At 43.2% G+C, this 24,521-nt stretch overlaps 1 protein-coding gene across 2 annotated transcripts in view; it reads right to left on the reverse strand.

Annotated features, from left to right (window-relative positions):
- The window catches only part of RAMP3 (receptor activity modifying protein 3), a gene marked incomplete at its 3' end in the record, with an annotated part of 158,748 nt that extends 142,931 nt beyond the window's left edge, over positions 1 to 15,817 (reverse strand). For both annotated transcript variants that reach the window (XM_081344326.1, XM_081344325.1), the window contains exon 1: positions 15,549 to 15,817. In XM_081344326.1, the coding sequence (XP_081200452.1) occupies positions 15,549 to 15,600 (52 nt within the window). In that variant the 5' untranslated portion in view covers positions 15,601 to 15,817. The remainder of the gene's footprint in view (positions 1 to 15,548) is intronic.
- Positions 15,818 to 24,521: the final 8,704 nt, after the last annotated feature.

Consider the following 24,521-nt stretch of genomic DNA (forward strand, 5'->3'; position numbering starts at 1 on the left):
ACAGTTATATTCTGTCCTGTCATAGAATGTATTTTAAGTTTTTGCTATTTCTTTCTGTAACATAAGGTAATACTAGTAGTAGTGTTGTAGCTAGGGAAGTTGAATCATGTCCACTTTTGTTTTTAAATGTACATTTAATAAAATTTACTAAAAATTAAAAAAAATCATTGCAGTGAGTTCTATTCTACGAGAAACTGTAGAAGAGAAAGGTAAACATAAAAAACTCTGATAAAAATTACAGGAGATGAAAAAAGAAGAATATACAGGATTCCAAACAACTCTATTGAAATGTTTAGGCTGATCAAAGATGTCTCCCAACAATAAAAAAAACCCTCTAGGAATGGGCCATTAGGACAAGACACAGGGACACTCAGTATATATAAAGATGCCCTATTTCATTGGCACACCCAGACATTTGTGGAAGATCCATAACTGATAATAATTAGCCACTGCTATCTTAATAGGATCTCCATTTGTAGAAAATGCCATCTGAGGTTAAGATCATTATTCAGAGCAAAATCATCATCCTTTTGTTCTTCAGCTTATGTGTGTATGTATTAAAAACTACCCATGCCTTTTATCAGGTGAAAAGCGGATGAAGGAGAGGTTAAGAAATAACTTGCAAAACAAGAATCTGATTCATATATGGTAGCTTCTTGTTCATGTTCTTTCTAAATATAAAACCTCAAAGAAAAGCAACATGAAATTCAGTTTTACATATTATTTGATTCTCGATTTTTAATTAAATAATTAACTTTGAAAATAATCTGATTTTACTCAAAACTATATTGAATATAGCATTCACATTATGTAAGTAACAAATTAAATATAAAGTATCTAGGGAAGCTGTGCTACTTATCACCTCATCCTAAGCATATATTAACTTGGATAGGTCATCTGGATGGGTTTACATATTGCATTAAATTTTGGAGTCTGTAACCAGTTTCCTAATAAACTATAATTGTATCAGTTCACATTTTATTAAACCATGGATTATAACCAGAGTGGCTGGAATCATGTAATATTTTAAACTAAGACCAAACAAATCAAAATGTAGTTTGGTGCAATATATGAACCTAGACACTAATTTTAAATTACGTATTCTATTATAGAGTTTTGTAACTGGAACTAGAAACAAACTGTTTAGCTTAACTACTGCTGTCTCGCTTCTGTAATCAGCATTTACATCAGGGACAAATTTCACGTGAGGGAAATACGTACACGGATTTACTGAGGTGGGAACAAGGGAGTGTACAGGAATGATCTATTTATTTCCTTATATAGCAATAACTCTTATTGTCGAATGTTGATTGGTTAACAAAGTTTATAAAGTGATGCCATTAACTTTCTAAGGTATGGCACTTCTGAACATAACTGTGTTCCACCCAGCTACTTCACTCAATCGAATAAAACACTGTTCCTTTAAGAAGCCTCCACCTGTGTTTCCTGATTGATTTTTGGGGTGTTTCAGGTTTGATCAGGGGCTAGTGACCTTACACCACATAGGACTTCTAAAGAACATTTGAAAATTGCTGCCTTTCAAGCACTGTGCACCTTTCATGTTGTAACAACTTCACTGGCATCCAATCTATTTTAAAACACAATTCAAGCACTGATTAAGATACCATATGATATATAAAATCTGAACCACTAGGGATCAAGTTAAAGACTGTCTTCTCCCATGTCAATAAATTTGTTAGGATTCTAAAGTGAGCTCTGTTTTCTGAAGTACATCGGGCAAGGACCTGGAATGGGCATTTTCAACATTTATAACTCTAAGGGTTTGAATTCTTTTCTAGAAACTCTTTAAGAATAAGAAAATATATATTTTAATTAGATAAGGCTTTTGGCCTGCTTTCTTAATTGATGTATATGAGATACTTCTTCATTTGATTTAATTACTGTTTGTTTATATTGTATTTATGTACTGTTATCACGGTATTTCTTAGATATTCTTTGTGCAGAAAAGTAACATATTTTTAATAGTAGAAATAACAAGAAATGCATTAAAAATAGTAATCTTAATCAAAGAATCAAATCAAAGAACTCCTAGAATGTGCAGACTTCTTTTCTAAAAAAAATGGTCATGGGTGCTTTCAAAAAGAAACACTAATTAATATTATTCTTGACAATTCATATAATTTAAAAACCAAGTGTTCTTGTTAAGACTATTTCTTAAAGCGGGCATGTCAAACTGCCAGCCTACGGGCTGGATGCATCACACCAAAACTGCGGCCACCCCATTGCCGGTAATGGGGAAAAAGTCCGATGATGTTGCGAGTTTGACATGCCTGTCTTAAAGTATTAATTTTGTGTTCACCTTGCAAGAGCCTTGGTGGAGCAGTGGGCTAATGCCTCCTTAAGTAACACCAGCTGTCTGTAATTAGTGCAGGTTCGCATCCTACCAGGCTCAAGGTTGACTCAGCCTTCCATCCTTCCGAGGTAGGTAAAATGAGGACCCAGATTGTTGGGGACAATTAAGCTGACTTTGTAATAATGCCGCTTGGGTGTGTGTGTGAAAGCCCTAATAAGCAGGCATATACATAGAATGAAGGCTACTGCTAAGCTTGTAAGCCGCCCTGAGTCTTCGGAGAAGGGCGGGATATAAATGGAATTTTTTTAAAAAAGTGGGCTTCAGAAAAAGAAAGTAAAAAAGCAGCCAATGAAGATATCAGTCATTTCTTTCCATGGAAGACAGTATACAGATTTAACAACAGGATTGGAAGAAATTCCATTCTTTTGGCAACTATAGCAGCAAACCTATTTTTTCACTAATGAACTTAGTACATCAGGAATTGTGGATAGTTTATATCTACATAATCTGTGTGTGTGTGTGTGTGTGTGTGTGTGTGTGTGTGTGTGTGTGTGTGTGAATATGTGCATCTTCAAGTCAGTGTTGTCTCCTGGAAACTGCCTGGACAAGTCCTTGTAGTTTTCTTGGCAAGTTTAGAAGTGCAACTGCCTGCTTTCTAGGACTGAGAAAAAATAGCCCAAGGTCACCTAGCTAGCTTTGTGCCTTACACCAAACTGGCTCTTCTTAATCCATTGCTGCCACTAAATAGATTGGCAGCCAATAAGTTAAAGAGAAATATTTGAGGTCTTGCTATCTTTTCTGAGTCTTATTTACTGTTTTTTGGCAACTTTCAATCTTTGCTTTCTTTTGTTAAAGAAACTATAAAATCTTTGAATTAATATACAGGTAATCCTCAACTTATGACCATAATTAAGCCCAAAATTTGTTAAATGCACACCACCAGCATCTCCGTCAGGTCCTGCGGCAGCTCCAAGATCATTGTTTGTATGCCAAACTGGAGAAGTGCCAGTTCTATCAAATGGCCATTGATTTCCTGGGTCACTGCATTTCTCCTGAGGGCATCGGTATGGAGCCGAGCAAGGTCAAGTCTCTGCATAGTTGGCAACCCCCATGTCGTGTTAAAGATGTCCAGCGACTCCTTGGGTTCACCAACTACTATCGAACTTTCATGCCTGGTTTTGCTTCCATGACTGCACCCCTCACTCTCCTCCTGCAGAAAAAGACCCTGTTTCAGTGGGACACCCCAGAATAGCAGGCTTTCCAGGCTTTAAAGGAAGCCTTCATGAAGGACCCCATCTTGAAACATCCTGACCCGCAACGGCCATTTGTTGTGGAGGCAGATGCCTCTGACATTGCCACTGGAGCAGTGTTACTCCAGGCTACAATGCCCGGTGGTGCCCTCTTCCCTTGCGTATACTACTCACGGAAACTGAACCCGGCTGAGCGCAACTACACCATCTCGGAGGAGCTACTGACCATCAAAGTGGCGTTCAAGGCCTGGAGGCATCATCTGGAAGGGGCGCAGCATCAAGTTGAAGTCTGGACGGACCATAAGAATTTGGAAAGCTTGCAGACCATCCAAAAATTGAACTAACGACAGATTCGGTGATCTATCTTCTTCTCAAGGTTCAATTTCCGTGTTACCTACATCCCCAGCAATCGCAACCAAAGAATGGATGTTCTGTCAAAGAAGCCAGAATAGTCCCGTGCAGAAGACAAGCTTCTGCCCAGGACAATTCTCGCGGTTGAGTCTTTCTCTGCAGACTGGGAGCCGATAAGATATACAGGCTCGGATTCGGGAGGCCCAACAGCATGATGCATGGGTGGCTTAGAGAAAGGAGGAGTTGGGGCCCCCGAGTCCCTACATGACATCCAAGCCTACGTCACGTCTTGTATCCAGTGTAGGCAGGCAATGTCAGCGATGGGGGCCCCATCCAATCTACTTCAGCCCTTCCCGATGCCCAAAAGACCCTGGGGGGCTGTGTCCATGGACTTCCTGACGGAATTGCCTCCATCTTCTGGCTTCACAATGGTGTTCATGGTGGTGAACATGCTGACCAAGATGGTGCATTTCATTCCTTGCTGTGGCTTGCCATCAGCTTGCGCCACCAATTGCATGTTCATCCAGCAGGTTTTCCGGCTGCACAGCCACCCTGATAAGGTCATGTCAGATAGAGGGGCCCAATTTATGGCCCGTTTCTGAAAGGTGTTGATGAAGGTTCTGGATGTAAAAATCTGCCTATCGTCAGCGCATCATTCTCAAACTGACGGTGGGGCTAAGGATTCTTGAGCAATACCTGTGCTGTTATGTAAATCAGCAGCAGAACGATTGGGCAGACTATCTTACGGTAGCTGAGTTCGTGTTTAACAACTTGCAGCACACCTCCATTACATTACATTACATTACACTATACTATACTATACTATATTTATTATAATATTATTATAATATTATATTATATTAATTATATTATATTATATTATATTATATTATATTATATTATATTATATTATATATTATTAAATTTATTATATTATTATATTATATTATATTATATTATATTATATTATATTATATTATATTATATTATATTATATTATATTATATTATATTATATTATTACATTACATTACATTACATTACATTACATTACATTACATTACATTACATTACATTATTATTTTCCATTCAAAAGCCATGGATAAAAACTGTTCTTCAGCCTGTTAGTACGGCTGGCTATACTCCTATAACTCCTACCCAATGGTAGGAGAGTAAAGAGATACCGTCCAGGGTATGAGTAGTCCCTGAGAATTTTCCTCACTCTTCCAAGGCAGCGAGCCCTGGCAGTGTCATCCAGTGGTGTCAGGGGACAGTCCACAGTGTCTTGTGCTGTGCTCACCACCCTCTGTAATACTTTCCTATCCACGGCTGTCAGACCACCATACCAAACCACAATACCATACGAGAGGACGCTCTCTACAGTGCTGTGCTCACCACCCTCTGTAATACTTTCCTATCCGCGGCTGTCAGACCACCATACCAAACCACAATACCATACGAGAGGACGCTCTCTACAGTAGACTGGTAAAAGAGGGCCATAAGCTGTTGTTCTACCCTGTTCTTCCGTAAGATCCTGAGAAAGTGAAGTCTTTGTTGGGCCTTTCTGGCCACCTGGGTTGTATTAACTTTCCAGGTCAGATCTTCACAGAGGTAGACTCCCAGAAATTTAAAGGAGGAAATTCTCTCCACACAGTCCTCCCTGATGTAAAGTGGGGCAGGTTCCTCCTTTTTCCTCTGGAAGCCTGGCCCCTCTACTTGCGCTCAGGCTGAGACACAGTTGTGCTGGGAGTCTGAGTGGGACAGAGATGATTCACAGCTGGGTGATATCCAGGATGCTCGTAAAAGCCAGAAAGAAAAGAGAGCAGGACAGAGGAATGCACTAGGGCAGCTCCAAAGGCAAAGGAGCTGGCATTAGCAAAGTCATGCCTTGGCTGCATAATAAAAGGGAAGGTGTGGGAGGTGCTGGTTGCCGAAGACAACCATTCATGTTGAAGATCGAGTTTCTGTGAACTGTGTTTGTTTGCCTTGGACACTGACTCAGGTCTGTGAATAATAAAAGGGGTTTTGGTTTTTTCCTGCGGTTCCTGCCTGCTTGATTGGAAGAGGGGTTTCTCCTTGTGAGCATAGCAAGGACTCACGTGGGCTGGGACAGAACAATGTCATCTGAGTAACCACAGATCAACATACTTTGAAGGATCAAAACGTCTCAGAGGTGGTCCAACAAGTTTGATGAACAAAAGTGCTGAAATTGTCTTAGTCTTCAATGAAGCTCTTGTTGGGATGGCAATTAGATTCATCTGCAAAAAGCCACGTTCACATTCACTTGAAGAAATGGGAATGGTATTCATAGTCCATATCAAATGCAAAGTTTTTCTGGATATGTCTTTTCAAGAATGTATTCACGGAATCCATGAATCATTTCTCTTTCATTTAGATGTAATGTGATTGACAAGTTTCTAATTTCCACTTCTCCAAATGTCAGTTGAGTATTAACATCTTCAGGCCAATGTTTTTGATCAAGTAAGCGAGACCAATACGCCAACTCATCGTCTTTGCTATCAAGCAATCTTTTTTTGATTGACTTTCAATTCTGTATAAATTGTACTTGGGTCAATGGGAGGATCCTTTCTTGAATCTTTTTCGTGAAGTAAAACTCCACAAAAGCAAAGAAAACGTTCTGACAGCAATTTTTTCACTCCACTTTTATACCCATCATCACAGCAGCACCATCGCACGCCAGAGAAACCAAATATATTTTTAAATAATCTTTTGTCATCCCATAAGAGTGAAGACATTGGAGTAACAAATCAAATACTCCTTCTGCCATTATTTTTCAAGGTCTACCAAGTCCAAAAACAAATTTATCAGTGAATTCATTCCAACACCTTCTATACAGCATCGAACATATACTATGAGGGTAGTTTTTTTGCTAGTTGTGGTTGATTCATGAATTATCAATGAAATTTTTTTATTGGATTGAACAATTTCTTTAACCACAGTTTTCCTCATTTCTTCACTTATATGATTAACAATGTTAATACACTTATTTGTAGAATGAAGAATACGACCCATTTCAAATCCATTGAGTTCTTGCAGATCAATACAGAAGCAATCACGGCAGCTGTGGGGGTTTGCTGGACAACTGGCGGCAATGGAGATGGCTTGCAGAAACAATCACAGGGGCTGTGGGGGGGCAATCACAGAGGCTGTGGGTAACTGGCGGTGGCAGCATGCATAAGTGATAGTGGGAGCATCTCTGTTAGGAGATCTTTCCTATTTTTACAATGGGGCAAATCACTCCTGCTCTATTTGGGGATCCATGTGGCACCTGTGAAACTGAGGGACAGCAAAGCCTGAGGCAGGCAGGGCAGGCTTTGGTCTAATTTTCTACCCAGAAAGAATTCAGAGGCTCTCTATATCTCAGCAAACTGCTATGGAAGGAAGTCACTGCTGTGTGCCCTCTAGCTTTGCTCCAGGGTTTTGCATCCCTGATCTTGTCCTAAAGCAAGGTTTCCTTCCATTCCTGGATACCTGCAGAATACTGATTGCTCCCTGTTTTGTTTTGTTTTTCTCCAAAGCAAATTGTCTGGAAAGACTTTGGAGGCCATTGAGAAAAAGATCTAGTTATAAATCCAGTATGGAGAAGGAAAAGAAAGAGGTACTTGGATTTAAAAATCACTTCACTACTGCTTCCCAGCATCTGTCAAAGCATGCTGACAATTCATCCCGTCTTTTGCACAGATTGCCCTCCCAATCACAGACTTGTTAAAAAGCCGACTGGGTAAGCCCAGTCAACCATTAAAATGGACAGGAGAGTGTCAAGCAGCTTTTGAAAAACTAAAAATACTTTTTCTGTAGAGCCGGTTTTGAAATATCCGGACCCAGAACAACCATTTACAGTTGCAAGAAAAAGTATGTGAACCCTTTGGGATTACGTGGAGTTTTGCATGAATTGGCCATAAAATGCACTCTAAACGTCATGGAAGTCACAACAATAGAAAAACAGTCTGCTTAAAATAATACTACACAAACATTAGTTGTTGTCATGTTTTAATTGAACATAACATGTAAACAGTCACAGTGCAGGGTGGAAAAAGTATGTGAACCCCTAGCCTAATGACTTCTCCAAGAGCTAATTGGAGCCAGGAGTGAGCCAACCTTGACTCCAATCAGTGTGATGATATTGGATGTGTTGCTGACAGCTGTCCTGCCCTTTAAAAACACACACCTGTTTTGGGTTTACTGGTCTCAAGAAGCACTGTCTGATGTGAACCATGCCTTGCAGAAAAGAGCTCTCAGAAGACCTACGATCAAGAATTGTTGACTTGCATGAAGCTGGAAAGGGTTACAAAAGTATCTCCAAAAGCCTTGATGTTCAAGTATCCACGGTAAGACCGACTGTCTACAAATGGAGAAAGTTTAGCACTGTTGCTACTCTCCCTAGGTGTGGTCGTCCTGTAAAAATGACTGCAAGAGCACAGCGCATAATGCTTAATGAGGTAAAGAAGAATTCTAGAGTGTCCGCTAAAGACCTACAGAAATCTCTGGCACATGCTAATATTTTTGTTGACACATCTATAATAAGGAAAACATTAAACAAGAATGGAGCACATGGGAGGACACCACGGAGGAAGCCATTGCTGTCCAAAAAAAATATTGTAGCACGTTTGAAGTTTGCAAAAGAGCACCTGGATGTTCCACAGCACTACTGGCAAAATATACTGTGGACAGATGAAACCAAAATTGAGTTGTTTGGGAAAAACACACAACACTATGTGTAGACAAAAATCAAAACCTCATCCCCACTGTAAAACATGGCGGAGGGAGCATCATGGTTTGGGGCTGCTTTGCTGCCTCAGGGCCTGGACGGATTGTTGTCATTGATGGGAAAATGAATTCCAGAGTTGATTAGATTAGATTAGATTAGATTAGATTAGATAAGATTAGATTAGATTAGATTTATATACCGCCCTTTCCCGAAGGACTCAGGGCGGTTTACAGGGCATTTTAAAATCACATCAATATAAAATACAAAGTTAAAAGAGAATTAAAAGATTAAATTATCCCTGAAAATAAAACCCCAGTTAAAATTCTCAGCCTGGGTCAGAGAGCTCAAAGAGCCAAGTCTTCAGGTCCCGGCGGAATGAGCGTAGGTCAGGGGCAGTCCTGAGCTCCACGGGCAGCTGGTTCCAGAGGGCATGCGAACCCACAGAAAAGGCCCTCTCTCTGGGTGTTATCCGCCGGCAATCTTTTACAGGCGGCACCCTGAGAAGACCCTCCCTCTGCGAGCGCACTGGACGAAGGGAACATGATGCTGGCAGCAGGTGTTCCCTCAAATATCCCGGACCCAAGCCATTTAGGGCTTTATAGGTCATCACCAGCACTTTGAATCTCACCCGGAGAGCAACCGGAAGCCAATGCAGCTCACGGAGTAGAGGTGTTACATGGGAGTATCGGGAGACCCCCATCACAACTCGCGCGGCCGCATTCTGCACCAGTTGTAGTCTCCGAATGGTCCTCAAGGGCAGCCCCATGTAGAGAGCATTGCAGTAGTCTAAACAGGAGGTCACGAGCGCATGAGTGACTGTGCGTAGGGCATCTCAGTCCAGGTAGGGTCGCAACTGGCACACCAGGGGAACCTGGGCAAAAGCTCCCCTGGTCACGGTTCATATATGATCTTCAAAATTGAGCCGTGAGTCCAGGAGGACGCCTAAGTTGCGAGCCCTATCAATGGGGGGGTAACACCTCACCCCCCATCATTAAAGGTGGAATAGTTTGGTTAGCCCTAGATGCCGGTATGCAAAGCCACTCAGTCTTGGCAGGATTGAGACGAAGCCTGTTTCTTCCCATCCAGACCTGGACCGCCTCCAGGCAACGGGACATCATGGCGAGGGCATCGCTGGGTTGGTTCAGGGTGGGGAAAAAAAGTTGGGTATCATCAGCGTACTGATGATACCCCACCCCGAAACCACGAATGACCTCGCCCAGCGGCTTCATATAGATGTTGAACAGGAGGGGCGAGAGAACCGACCCCTGAGGGACTCCACAAGCAAGAGGCCTTGGGGTGGATCTCTGCCCTCCCGTCAACACCGACTGCGAGCGGCCCAGGAGATAGGAGGAGAACCACCGTAAAACGGTGCCTCCCACTCCCAGCCCCCTGAGACGTCGCAGTAGGATACCATGGTCGATGGTATCGAAAGCCGCTGAGAGATATAATAGGACTAGGACAGAGGAGCAACCCGTCCCGAGCCCGCCAAAAATCATTCACCAGCGCGACCAGTGCCGTCTCCGTGCTGTGCCCGGGCCTGAAACCCGATTGGTACGGGTCCAGATAATCAGTTTCCTCCAGGAACAGAGGAAGCTGTTGTGCCACCACACTCTCAACAACCTTCGTCAAAAAGCGAAGGTTGGAGACTGGACGATAGTTATTTAAAACAGCTGGGTCCAGGACAGGCTTTTTGAGGAGTGGTCTCACCACCGCCTCCTTCAAGGCGGCGGGGAAGACACCCTCCTTCAAAGAAGCAGTTATTACTGCCTGGAACCAGTCTCGTGTCCCCTCCCGAGCCGCATAAACCAGCCAGGAGGGGCACGGATCCAACAAACAAGTGGTGGAGCTCAGCCTCCCCATGATCTTGTCCACATCATCAGGGGAAACAGGATCGAACTCAGTCCAGATAACATGCTCAAGATCGTCCGATTCCTCCACGTCAGACTCCAGCCAGTCAGAGTCCAAACCGGCCCGGATCTGAGCAATTTTGTCAGTCAGATGATGACTAAACTCCTCGGCCCGTCCCTGTAAGGGATCCTCTCTCATCTCCTGGTTAAGAAGGGAGCGAGTCACCCTAAACAAGGCGGCCGGGCGATTATCTGCAGATGCGATGAGGGCGGCGAAGTAGTTAGCCCTCGCCGTCCTCATCGCAGTAAGATAAGACCTTATAAAGGTTCTTAACCGCAATCGGTCAGATTCGGAACGGCTGGACCTCCAACTGCTCTCTAGACCCCATCTCCGACATTTCATCTCCCGGAGCTCCACAGAAAACCATGGAGCCCAACGGGATCTGCATCGGGTCAGAGGTCGCAAGGGTACAACACAGTTGAGTGCTTCAGTGGCCACCATTTCCCAGGCATCCACCAAGACATCAGCTGGGCTGTGAGTGAGGGCGATAGGTATAGACCCAAGCGCCATCTGGAACCGTTCAGGGTCCATTAGGCGCCTGGGGCAGAACCATCTAGTTGGTTCCGCCGCCCAGCAGCGGGGGGGGTGGCATAACGGAAGACCAGTCGCAGGAGATGATGGTCGGACCATGACAGGGGAGTAGCAACCGGTAAACCACCTCCCAAATCATCCAACCATTGTCCAGACAGGAACACCAGGTCGAGAGTGTGACCCCCCACATGAGTTGGGCCTTGAATTACCTGGGTCAGGTCCATAGTCATCATGGAGGCTATGAACTCCCGGGCTAGTTCCGATGACCCTCCCAGGGAAGGTAGGTTGAAGTCACCCAGCACTATGAGTCTGGGGAACTCCACCGCCAACCCTGAGAGGGTGTCGAGCAGCTCGGGCAGAGTTGTTGCCACACAGCTGGGCACCAGGTATGTAAGCAACAAGCCCATCTGAACCCGAGAACCACATCTCAGGAGGAGGGACTCACTCCCACCAATCTGGACAATGGTGGTCTCCCGCGGACATAAAGTCTCCCTGATAACCACCGCCACCCCACCGCCCCTACCCTGAGCCCGTGGCTGGTGTAGCACACGGAAACCTGGGGGGCATAACTCAATCAGAGGGACTCCTTCCTCTGAGCCCAACCAGGTTTCCGTAATGCATGCCCAGATCCGCGCGTTCCTCCTTGAGGACATTTTGCAGGAAAATGTACGACCATCTGTCCGCCAACTAAAGCTCCGCAGAGGATGGGTGATACAACAGGACAATGACCCAAAGCATACAAGTAATTTAACAAAACAATGGCTTCAACAGAACAAAATACGCCTTCTGGAGTGGCCCAGTCAGAGTCCTGACCTCAACCCGATTGAAATGCCGTGGCATGACCTTAAGAGAGCGATTCACATCAGACATCCCAAGAATATTGCTACACTGAAACAGTTTTGTGAAGAGGAGTGGTCCAAAATTACTCCAGATCGTTGTGCAGGTCTGATCTGCAACTACATGAAACATTTGGTTGAGGTTATTGCTGCCAAAGGAGGGTCAACCAGTTATTAAGTCCAAAGGTTCACATACTTTTTCCACTCTGCACTGTGAATGTTTCCATATTATGTTCAATTAAAACATGACAACAGCTAATGTTTGTGTAGTATTATTTTAAGCAGACTGTGTTTTTCTATTGTTGTGACTTACATGACATTTAGAGCGCATTTTATGGCCAATTCATGCAAAACTCCACGTAATCCCAAAGGGTTCACATACTTTTTCTTGCAACTGTATAATCCAAGCTGATGCCAGCGATGTGGCTGTCGGAGGGGTTTTACTATAGAGAAATAAAGGACAGTTGCAACCTTGTGCTTACACCTCTAGTGTAAGTGAGCAGCTTGGGAGAAGGAGTCCTATGCAATACAATGGGGTCACCTCACTTGGAGGCACTTCCTGGAATGGAGTAAAATACCATTTCAAGTATGGACTGATCATAAGAATCTTGAAGCGATGAAAACTTTCAGGAAACCCTGAGATGCATGCCAACTGTGCCAGTTACCCAAACATTGTGCCATCTGTGGATTGGCTGGATTTCAAATGGACACTATGACTTTGGTGGGAGAAGGAAGATTGCTTGTTTAATTATACCGTTTGAGCGGGATTTTCCCCAGATCTCACTTTGACTTCTCTACTGTCACTAACGCCTAATGAAAGTTCCTTTTGAGAAAATGCCTGTTTCAGGAGTTCTGCTTTCTTGGGTGGTTAGCTGAGGTGGGTCCTTACAGGCGACTTCTTGTCCCATGCAGTGAAAGGCCAGGTGCCTAGGGGAATGGGTCAGGATGAAGGCAAGGGTTAGAGGGCTAGGGGGCCATTGGCTATTGAGAATCATCAAGTGAGGCCCAGCAGAAGAGGAAAGATGGCTGTTCATTGGCTGAGGCAGGTGGCTAGGGGCAAAGTGGGAGTGGCCAATGGTCGGTGCCTAAATATCCTAAACCCCATTCTAACATAGCCAATAACTTTCCTGAAAAGGTAACTTTTTTCTCAGTATTTTCATAATGATATTGTCATGGTTCCGACTAATGAGACAGATCAAAGAACACTGCATGATTGTTTATTCTAAAAAGTCTATAATAATGAGAACAAAGCATCGGCACTCATGGATGGATGCCAGAATCTGAATTCTCCTCCCCTTGACACATCATATCATACACGTCATGAATCACATTCACCAATTAGTTTAACACACAAAGTTTCACTTCCCTTCTGAAGCTCGCTATCCCTTATCTTCTCAAAACATCCGGGTTGAATTCCTCCCGTGCTTTAGTGATTCAAAGCCAAACAGTTAAAGCAAAAGGCTGCCTCTTATATTGTCAGTGCAAAAACATGTTAATGTTTGCAGCATTGACATACATATAATCCATCTGTACTTTTATATTTTAAATTTTATGTCATATAGTATGCCTTATTTTAATTGTGATTTTTCTGACATGGGTTTTATTTTATTTGTGTCAGAAAAATCACAATTAAAATAAGGCATACTATATGACATAAAATTTAAAATTTAAAATACAAGATTAAAATATGTATAAGACGGATCTCATCCAACTAACATATTAATTCCATTCTGTCGTGCTGCCATAAGGTCCTCCAGTGTGTATTAATCAGGACACAAAAGACAGGTATACATATGTGTTGTCTGCAATTACCCAAACTCTACTACTTTGTGACCTTAGTCTTAAATACCATATTGTAGGCAGTTTCCTATGGCTTTAGATATTTTAGATGACATTTCCATATCACATATATTTTTAAAAAAGAAAATTGATGATTATGTTCTTCAGTACCTACATCTACTATTATAGATGTATCCTAGTATCTGTAAGTTTATTTAAATTCATCTTTCATTTCATTATATTCCAGAATTGCCTTGTTCAACATCTGCTATATGGTAAAGAAGTCCATTCCATGATAGTTACATCATTACTGAGTCTTTAGGTAAAAAGAAATCTCTCTCACTGGAACTAATAATGGGGAAGGGTGAAGATAAGAAGAGGGGAAAACATGGACTGAGCAAAGTCTCCTTTGCCTGGAAACTATTGTTGCTTTTGCACAATGCTTTTTTTGTAAAAGAAAAAGGTGCCGGAACTCACACGTCATACAACCCACCTTGCCTACCCTACAAGGTTCCATCCAAAAAAGGTGCTGGAACTCCATTCTGAGCGTTCTATCAGAAAAAAGCCCTGCTTTTGCAACAGATGTTTGTTCTCGCAAAGAAAAGGGAGAATTGAGGTTTTTTTAAAAATCCCTTCTTTCACACTTAAAATATTTCTTGTTGAACAAAATATTTTACTAGTTTTTATCAGTTATTATGAAATGAAATGTTATCATCTCTCTCTCACATACACACAAACAATATTCCAATGCAGATATACTACTGGGTCAGGTAACAGCTGGATTTACACCCATCTCATTGAGCCAAACAATACAGTATGTAGCAGTGTATAACAGATATGGCTTCACTGTAATATGTATTTAAATCAGTTACACTTAAAAATAATGTGCTACTTGTACCATCACTTCATGTGATGAAGTAGATTGAAATCTTATTTGCTAAGAAAATTGCTGGGGAGTGTACAAAGTGGGGCAAAACAAAGTTTATCTTTTCTTTCCACAATACGTGAAGTGATTCTGTTGTATCTCTTTGGGCAAGATAGGAAATCTGTGGTCCTAAGAGCTGTATATGGGCCCAAATTCCTCTTTTGCAGCCTTTGGAGCAGCTACAACCACAAATGTTAAACACTGAATACAACATTTAGTGCCATTTTAAATAAGAAACACATTCAAAAGACTGCAGACCCTAAAAAAAACAAATTATGTTTAAAAGGAACCAAGAAAACCAAAATAAACTGAGCAAAGAAACACATATAATGAGACCAAATTCATTTTGCAGCTCTCAGGTCCTGAAAGAATTTAAAATGGGGTCCTTACTCATCAAAGGTAATTCACACCTCTGGTTTGGGAAAATTCATGAGATTTACGGATTGTTCTTCAACGGAGGCCAAGATCAATCATTGTATGAAGGGTATAAAAAAAGTAGATGGTCCTCTTCAGACTGAGGAAAACTGCACTGAGCTTATCAACCTTCAAATCATCTAGTATTTTGAGAAATGGGTTTGTGGCCCTGTATAAACATTGCCAATAGGAGCTTCAAGCAAGAAGCTAGGAGAGTGATTGTCTCTCCCTCAAAATCTTTTTTTTCTGCTCCTGAAAAATATCAAACTTTTAGCTATATTATTGATTTATTATTTCAGTTATAATCAGTCTATAGAGAAGCAAAATGAGTTATCTGACAAACTCTGGCTTTTTTGTTTTTCTTTTTTCCTCCTAAAGGACTTACTGCAAAGCAAACCATGCCGTTAAAGCGTACCTTGAGCGTATTCACGAGCGTGGCCAAATGCCCCTTTCAAGTGTCTCCTGGACAATGTGATAGATATAACTCGGGAACCGTAGCGTTAGGTACTTACCCCATGCCACAAAGAGGAAAAGTTGGACCAACCGCAAGGCACTACGCTCCATCTCGAATCTTTCGGCAGCACGAGGCAACGCAGCCGACAGTCTGAGCCAAATACAGCGTGCATGAGGCCCTTTACGAGCAGCCTCGATCAGATCTTTTATTCGGCACTCCCTCCCGTGCAGAAACGACGTTCACTCTACTGTATTAAGTCCTGAGCGGGAACTTGGGCTACCAAGCATCTCACTCGCACAAAATTCAACCCTTCTGCTCCTCCCACTTCCTCCGCTGACATATAAGCAGCCGCCGCCACCAACAATTCAGCTCGGAGTGCCGTTTGGTTTTCTTGCTTCTGCGTCCCTCCTCCCCAGCCTGGTTCGAGGAGGCGGAGGAGGAGGAGGAGGAGGAGGAGATATACCCGGACGCTCCAGGAAAGATAGTGCAGCCTGATGTTACCGGCAAGCACTGCTAGGACCGAGCCACGGTGTCCTCCCAGCGCTCGGGCCTTCAAAGAGGGCAGCCGGAGGAATGTCCTTTTCTTGACTTTCATTTCCCCGCCCTCTGGCCAAACCTGCCACTCTTCTCTTCCTTTTTACGTTCTGTTTGCTTTTTTCATTCCTCTATGTTCTTAGAAAACCTTTTGATCAATGCAACTGTATTCGCTTTAACATTATCTGTCTTGAACAAACTGCTGTGTTTCTCCCCTTAGCTGGCGTTTAGATAATTCCAGGCGCTCAGGTAAGCTAAACTTTTGTGGCTTAGGTGAAGCAGGTGGCCAAGACATTCCTGATAGCATCACAATTTATCATAATGGGTGCCTTTCTGTGCACAGGGTAAATGAGTTGGCACAGTACTCAGACAATTTTATAACAGCTGGCTGAGTACAAGTTGACAGCACCAATTAATCAACAAAATGCTGTAACATAAAGGGAAGTAGGAGGAGGATTTTATTATTCTTGTTAACTTTTCATCATTTTCCTTCGTGAATAATCAGACTTGAAAACAAAAGCCCAACTATTCTTGGCTCAAACTCAATGTGTGTCTTGTGTGTGTGAGAGAGAGAGACAGACAGACAGAGACAGAGAGCAATCTTGATTTTTCACGTGGAAAGGTTTCCAGCTTTACTTTTTTTCTAAGAGACACAATGGGGATAATATATTGATTTCTGATTCTTAGGAAAAATTATTAAAGAACCAAGAAATAAAGTAAAAACTCTAAAACTATGCTTGCAGGACTATATCTTTATTCTGTGCAGGACTATATCTTTATTCTGTAGCAGCAGTAGCTCAGAGTAAGCAAGAGCAGCCCAGAATACTTCAAAGCCAGTTACATAAATCAATATTCCTTTATAGTTTCACACTGCTAAAATAAATTTAAGAACTGGGCAAGCCTCCCCACTACTGTGCTGGTCCCTAATATTTATTGTTCCACTGTTCCTCAGTGTTGACCTCAAAACCAAGGGAAAAGGAAAAGTATGGAGCAGGGTGAAGCTTAAGAAATTTAATTCTAATAAATTTGAAGGTTTGTTTTTGTATTTAATGCACAAAGGAAGGATTGCCTAAGCTGATTGCTTACATCTGAACTTTCTTTTGAATCCTGGGATGAGGCAAGATTCCTGTAGAGCTTGCCTCACTGAAAAGAAGCGTTTACCAACAGGATGGTCCATTTTCATGATCATTTATTGCATGTTGGATGTAGTCTTTATTCTGGATGAGTTTAATTTGGACCTACTAGGATGCATTCAACAGAGGAAGTAGGTTATTTGCTAGAAGAGAAAAAAGACTAGTTGGTCAAATAAATTATGTAGTTAATGATTATGTATGGAAAAAAGAGAAAAGATCAACACTGATAAAAAAATTTAAAAATATTAAAAATAATAGGCTACAAAGAAATACCTGGCATACTAAACAGCTGATTGGTAGCTAACAGAAAGGCAGAAGTGCTGGAGTTAGTGCCTATGAGGCCTGTTAATTGGGTTGACAGTGAGTCTCCAGAGCTAAGGACACACCTGAACATGGTTCTCATAGTATCAGTTCAGTATCTTTATTACTGCAACTTGCTGGGGACGGAGCTAGTTTGAATGGATGATGGACGCTGAATTTCTGCCTCCTCCAGACCATCACAGAGAATTGATTAAGAAATATAACACCTAATTAAGGACTATGAAAATTTAAGAGATTATGAAACGTGAGTTACTTCCCTTGCTTTCCTCCTGAAGTTTGGATTGTATTCGGTTTTGGACATTCTCAGAGAAACTTTGAATTTGGATGTTTGACTAAGAGACTTGAGAGGCTTTTCAAGGCTCATGGGGAGAGGAGACTGATTGAAGACTGATAGAAAGAATTTGGACAGAGTTTAAAGGAGTACAGTTGAAAAGATAATAGCTGATTTATAAGTACAGTGTGTACAGTGCGAAGGCCTGTTACTCCCTCCTTCCAGTCGAAGTACTGAGATCTGGAGAAAGTGAAAATATTAAACACCTTTAAGACAGAGCCTTGATAAGGCGTGTCTAATAAAGATAGTTGCTGCCTTTGGATTTTTTTATTTCCATCATGTTGCTTTCATGGAGATAAATTGATAAGTACAAGACAAAGGGAGGGAGTGATGTGTATGGACTGTAGACAGTGTAAAAATTCTTAGAAGATTAAGAGCTCTTTTTGGTGGTTGGATGTCAAAACACAGCCAAAGTGCAGAAAGTGTTTGGCAAAGACCCAAATCAGGCCTTAGACCTTCACATTTACGTCTGATTTGAGTGGAAAACACCTTAGAAATGGATGTAAGGGGAAAAAATCACCTGAGAAGTCATTGACTCAACCAGATAAGCTTGGTATTCTCTTACAAGAGTTAAGAGAAATGAAGATAAATATAAAAGAAATGAAGACAAATATAGAGGAGGATTTGAAGGAAATAAAAGATAAAATGGACAAGAATAACAGATCTGGCAAAGGTCAGGATATGACACAAAATATTAGTCAAATAGTCAAGGGAGGTGAAGTGGGCGACCAAAGTTCCTGCAGGGATGTCTCCTCTTCCCCTCCACCCCGGAGGCCCGAAGTGGCGGAGAAGAGGAAGATCTCCTGAAGAAGGGAAGGGGGACAACATATATGTTTATGGGTGGGTAAAAGGCTATTTATGTTTTGGATTAATATGCTTGCTTTGTAGTTTTAGTTTTGTAAGATTTAAGTTAGAGCACATATGGAGATGAAAGGGAATATGTAATACAAGGAATAGATGGGGAAATCATTGAAGGTAGCTACATGGAATGTACATGGCTTGGGGGGAAAATATAAATGAGCAAGAATTGAAAAATCAATTAACAAAGAGAAAGTAGATATTGTATTTTTACAAGAAATACATCAAAAGAAGGGGTGAATGAACTTAGGTTATATTGGGCTGATGTATATGAAAAGACATTTGGTACATCAAAAGCAAGAGGGGTAGCAATCATGGTAGCTAAAAGATGTGAATTTAAGATAAATGCCATAAAAAGGTATGATATGAGAAGATTTCTTATAATTCAAGGCTTGATTTATGGACAAGAGGTTACTTTAGCAAATCTGTATGCACTTAATACAAATCAAAGAGAGTTTTGTAATAGGGTATATAAAGAAATAGAAGAAATAAAAAAGGTTATGTGATAATGGTAGGTGATTATGATATGGTTATGGATATAGGAATTGATAAATCTAATCCATCAAAAGCGGAAATAAAGTATAATAACATAGATTTAAGAAAATATATTAATAGAAATAGATCTTTGTGCTCTCTGCACATGCGCAGCTCTCCGCGCATGCACAGTCTGGAATAGGTGAGAGGATAAAAGCAGCAAATTTCGGAGGCCGCAGCATTTGTAGCAGAAAGCGAAGGAGAGAGAGGACCAGCGGACAGCAAGCTAGCAAGCGAGCCGACAGCAGTAAGTTGCAGCGGCGGGGGAAGAGCGGTAGGGGCGGGGGGGGCAAAATGTTAATGGTCAGGGGTGGGTGGGGCTATCTTGGCTAGTGTCTCCCACGGGAGGTTCCTCTCCCCTCCCAGGGCCCTGCTTACCTGGGTGGTGCCTAACTTGTGCTGAAAGCAGCAGTCACCAGGGAAGACAAGGCCGGTGTCTCTGAACCCTGCGCCACTACCATCTTTGCACCACTTGCAGGCGCTGCCTCCTCAGTGCTATGGCCTCCGCTGGGAAACCAAGTGTGCCACCCGGTCAGCCCAACTCCCGGCAGGCACTGTGCACGGCCTCTGGGAAGGGACTCCATCTCCCTCTGCCTTGGTGGTTGCACACGGAGCAGGCTGGGTGCAGGAGTCCACTGGCAGCTTCCGCCCGTTGGGCTGACCAGGCAGTGCACTCGGTTTTCCGGTGTGCTGGACACGGCATGGCGTGAAGTGGCAGTGCCTGCCAGCAGCACAAAGATGGCAGTGGCGGCAAAGATGGTGGCAGTGGGGCTGGCAAAGATGGTAGCGGTGGGGACAGCAAAGATGGGGTGGCAGGGACGGCAAAGATGGCAGCGGGGACAGCAAAGGTGGTGGCGGGGACGGCAAAGATGGCATCAGCAGGGCGGCACAAATGGTGGCGGCAGGGACGGCAAAGATGGTGGGGGCAGGGATGGCGGGGATGGCAAAGATGGGGGCAGGGATGGTAAAGATGGCTGTGTTAGGATGCAACAGTCAGATTCACTCTCTGGCTGGAAAGCACTGCAACCGGCCCCAAGTCCGGGGAGGGTAAGCATGCAAAGAGCGCCAGCCCTCCTTCTCTTCCCCAGTGACCTTGCAAAAAAGCTCTACCTCCCAGAGCTCCCCGATTCCCCATGTTGTCAGAGTCACAATCTCGACCTCTGATGAGCCGGTAACTGCGACCATCTCGGGATGATTGCACCAAGCATGTCACTCGCTATTGCCATAATTCCCATTTTGTGGAAGGCGAGGCAGCCGATCGCTGTGAGAACTCAGTGGTGATTACCTCCACCCCCAGTGGGGCAAAGCAGCCAAAAACACAGAGAGACGAACTGACGCTCCGAGCTGGCTGTGGCTCTCAACAAAATGTGGGTCACTTGGGCTGGCATCACAAGCCTGATGGGGCCACTTAGAGTGGATGAGCGAAGTGCATCCTTGCCGCCAGCCCTGGCCACGGGAGCACCATTTGTTGCATTGCTTCACTGCTGGGATTTGCAGCTCCCCGCAGGATCTGAAGAACGGGATGGGACAGGACCCGACGCGCCCTTCCTGGCAGTGAGCCTGGCAGCGAGCCCGGCAACCTCTGTCTCGTTTCTCTGTACTGTGTGCTAAAAGTGAGGAAAGGAGAGAGAGACAAGTGATTTATTGGGAGGAAGTTTTATTAATCACCCGCCAGATCCCCAGAGGAGTCCCAAGCTGGGAGTCTCAATTACTTTCAAGAAAGAGTGGGATCTTAAAGGGTTAAATACTTGGGGATATATTTGTCAGCCTCAAATGTGAAGTTATATAAAAATAATTATGGAAAGTTATGGGGAAAAGTACAAAAAGAATTAGATAGTTGGAAAACATTACAATTATCTTTACTGGGAAGAATCGCAGCAGTGAAAATGAATGTTTTGCCAAAAATTTTTTTTTTATTTCAAATGATACCTATACTTAAAAAGGATTTAAATTTGGAGGAATGGCAAAAAGGAGTTAATAAATTTGTTTGGGCAGGGAAAAAGCCACAAGTTAAATTTAAGATAATGCAAGATAAGCGTGAAAGAGGTGGTCTTAAAATGCCTAATTTCAAATTATATTATGAGGCTGCTGCTTTGTCAGCGATAAGTGACTGGCTTAATTTAACACAAGCGAGATTATTAAATCTTGAGGGTCATGACTTGTTATTTGGATGGCATGCATATTTATTGTATGATAAGGTGGATAATGTGTTTAAGATACATATTTTAAGGTATGCTCTGTTGCGAGTCTGGAAAAAGTATAGACATAAGTTAAATTATAAGATACCTATTTGGGCAATACCTAAACACGCAATAGAAAATATAAATGTTGGATTTAAACATGATGTGACTACATATAAGGAAATTTTAAGTTTTGAGAGGAATGTATGGCAATTAAAGTCATACAACATTTTAAAAGAAGAAAAGATTGTACAAACCTGGTTTCAGTATGGGCAATTACAGGCTAGGTGGAAAGAGGACCAGAAAACTGGTTTTTCAATGATTGATGAAAATTTGGTAAAGCAAATTAGAGATCAAGGTCAAGCACATATAAAAAGGATATATCTTGCATTGATAGAAATTGATTCAGAGACGGAACTTGTTAAAGATTGTATGATAAAGTGGGCTCAGAATTTTCTTTTTTTATTATTAAAGAGTTTTACAAAAACAAGATTTTACAATATATCCCCAAATCCCCCCCACCCCAAACCCGCCCACTTCCCCCCCCCCACTTCCCAGAGCTAAATACAGGATTATAGTTATAATAATCATCTTCTAAATAAAAATTATACATAATATACAATTAACCAAATTCATAATGTGCTTTAACTCCCCTTTAACATAAATACATACAAAGTACCAACTATCAATAACAATATCCCTCTAAAATCTACTCATAAGCTAAATGGAACTTTTTAGTCCCATATTTATTCTGAATATAATCTATCCATCTCCTCCAAACTGAAATATATCTTTCCTGTGAATGATCTTTCAAGTAAGCAGAAATCTTAGACATTTCTGCAAGATTCGAAACTTTAAGCACCCATTCTTCTATAGTAGGCTAACTATCCTTCTTCCAATATTGTCCCACCAGTAACCGTGCTGCTGTTATCATATTCAACATCAAATTGGTTTCTTTAACATCACAATCTACAACAATACCCAATAAAAACAATTGCGGAGAAAACTTTATCTTTCTCTTAAAAATCTTTTGAATGTTCCACCAAATTTTAATCCAAAAAGCTTTTATATTTCTACAAGTCCACCACATATGAAAATAGGTGGCTTCTAAACTACCACATCTCCAACATTTAGACTGTAAGTTAGGATACATGTTAGACAACTTCTTGGGATCCAGATGCCATCTATAAAACATTTTATAAAAATTTTCTCTTAAATTTTGAGCCTGAGTAAATTTAACATTTCTGACCCAAATTATCTCCCAAGCGTCCAACGAAATTGGTTCCTGAATATTTTGTGCCCACTTTCTTTAACTAATTCCGTTTCCGAATCCAATTCAATTAAAGCATTATATGTGCACAATTTAAGTCTCTAATTTGTTTTACTAAATTTTGATCTATAATTGTGATGCCAACCTTTTGATCTAACTTCCACCTAGCTTTCAATTGGGTATATTGAAACCAACAGTGACTTATGTTTTCTTGTCTTAACTCATCTAATGATTTAAGTTGCCAATCATTCCCTTCCAATCTAAGTAATTCCTTATAAGAAACCATATCCAAACTCACTCCCATAGATACGCCCTCTATCGCATGTCCAGGAATTCCCCAAATCGGTATTTTATAATTTAACTTATAATAATACTTTTTCCAGACACGCAATAAAGCACTTCTAAGAATATGGGATTTAAAGGGGGGGGGGTATTTAAAAGCCCTGTCCACCTTCTTATCGTAAAGCAAATATGCATGCCATCCATATACCAAATCCCAACCCTCAAGATGAGGTATTCTTTTATTAGTTAAATTAAGCCAATCACTAACCCATGTCAAGGCAACCGCATCATAATAGAATTTCAAATTCGGCGCCTTAAGTCCCCCTCTTTCCCTAGCATCTTGTAAAATCTTAAATTTAACTCTTGATTTTTTCCCCGCCCAAATAAATTTATTAATACCCTTCTGCCATTGATCAAGGTTGGCATCCTTTTTCAATATAGGTATCATTTGAAACAAAAAGAGAAACTTTGGCAGAACATTCATTTTAACAACTGCAATTCAATTTTTTTTTTTTATTTTTTTTTGCTGGCTCCGAAGATGGCGGACGCGCTGGGGAGAGCTCCGTAGCCCCCAACAGTAAGGCGTCCCCCCAGGAGCCCCCCAGGGACGTCAATGGACCCCTGGGGTGGGGCAAGAATTTCGGGCAAATGAGCTGGGTAATTATGCCGCCCGCTGCCTCCCGAAACAACTGCAGGGGTGCCAGGACATCCCTGCCCCGCTGCCTGGGCCGCTGGCGACCGTTATAAACGGAGCCAGCACCCTCCGCCCTGCCTCTGCCGCTTGTCAACTGCCGAGCAAGGGCGGCGCCTCCGCCGATCAGCTGTGCGGCGGAGGCCCCGGCGGAAAGGATGGCAGCGGCTGCGGCGACGATTTTCAAGCCCCCAGGCTGGTCGTTGATCCAGGGAGCCTGGCAACGGCGATGGCGGTGGCGGCGGGGCGTCTCCAGGCCCCCCCCTGGCCATCCAGGAGGGGCCGGAGGCTCTGCTCTGCCCCGACCCCCCCACCGGCTCCCGGGTGACGGCGGCGTCTCCAGGTTATCAGCGGAGACGCCGCGGACCAGCTGGACCAGCTGGGTGGCGGAGGCGGAGGCATCGGCGGCGCCGGAGGTGAGAGACCCGCCCCTGGACCACGACAGCCGTCGCAGCCATCCAGGAGGGGCCGGAGGCTCTGCTCTGCCCCGGCCCCCTGACCGGCTCCCGGGGACGGCGGCGTCTCCGGACTATCGACGGAGACGCCGCGGACCAGCTGGACCAGCTGGGTGGCGGAGGCGGCGGCATCGGCGTCGAGAGGCCCGCCCCTGGACCACGACAGCCCTGGACCACGGCAGCCCTCGCAGCCATACAGGAGGGGCCGAAGGCTCTGCTCTGCCCCTGACCGGCTCCCGGGTGGCGGCGGCATCTTCGGCGGTGAGAGCCCAGCGAGCCCTGGTCTGCGGTCTCCTCCGATGCCGATCACCGGGCAAGGGCGGCGTCTCCGCAGATCAGCTGTGCGGCGGAGGCGCCGGCAACGAAACCAACAGCAGCAGCAACGGGCAGCGGCGGCGTCTCCGAGGATCAGAGGAGGCGCCGCGGATCAGCTGGGCGGTGG

The sequence above is a fragment of the Vipera berus genome (assembly GCF_964194415.1).
Source record: "Vipera berus genome assembly, chromosome: Z".
NCBI lineage: Eukaryota > Metazoa > Chordata > Lepidosauria > Squamata > Viperidae > Vipera > Vipera berus.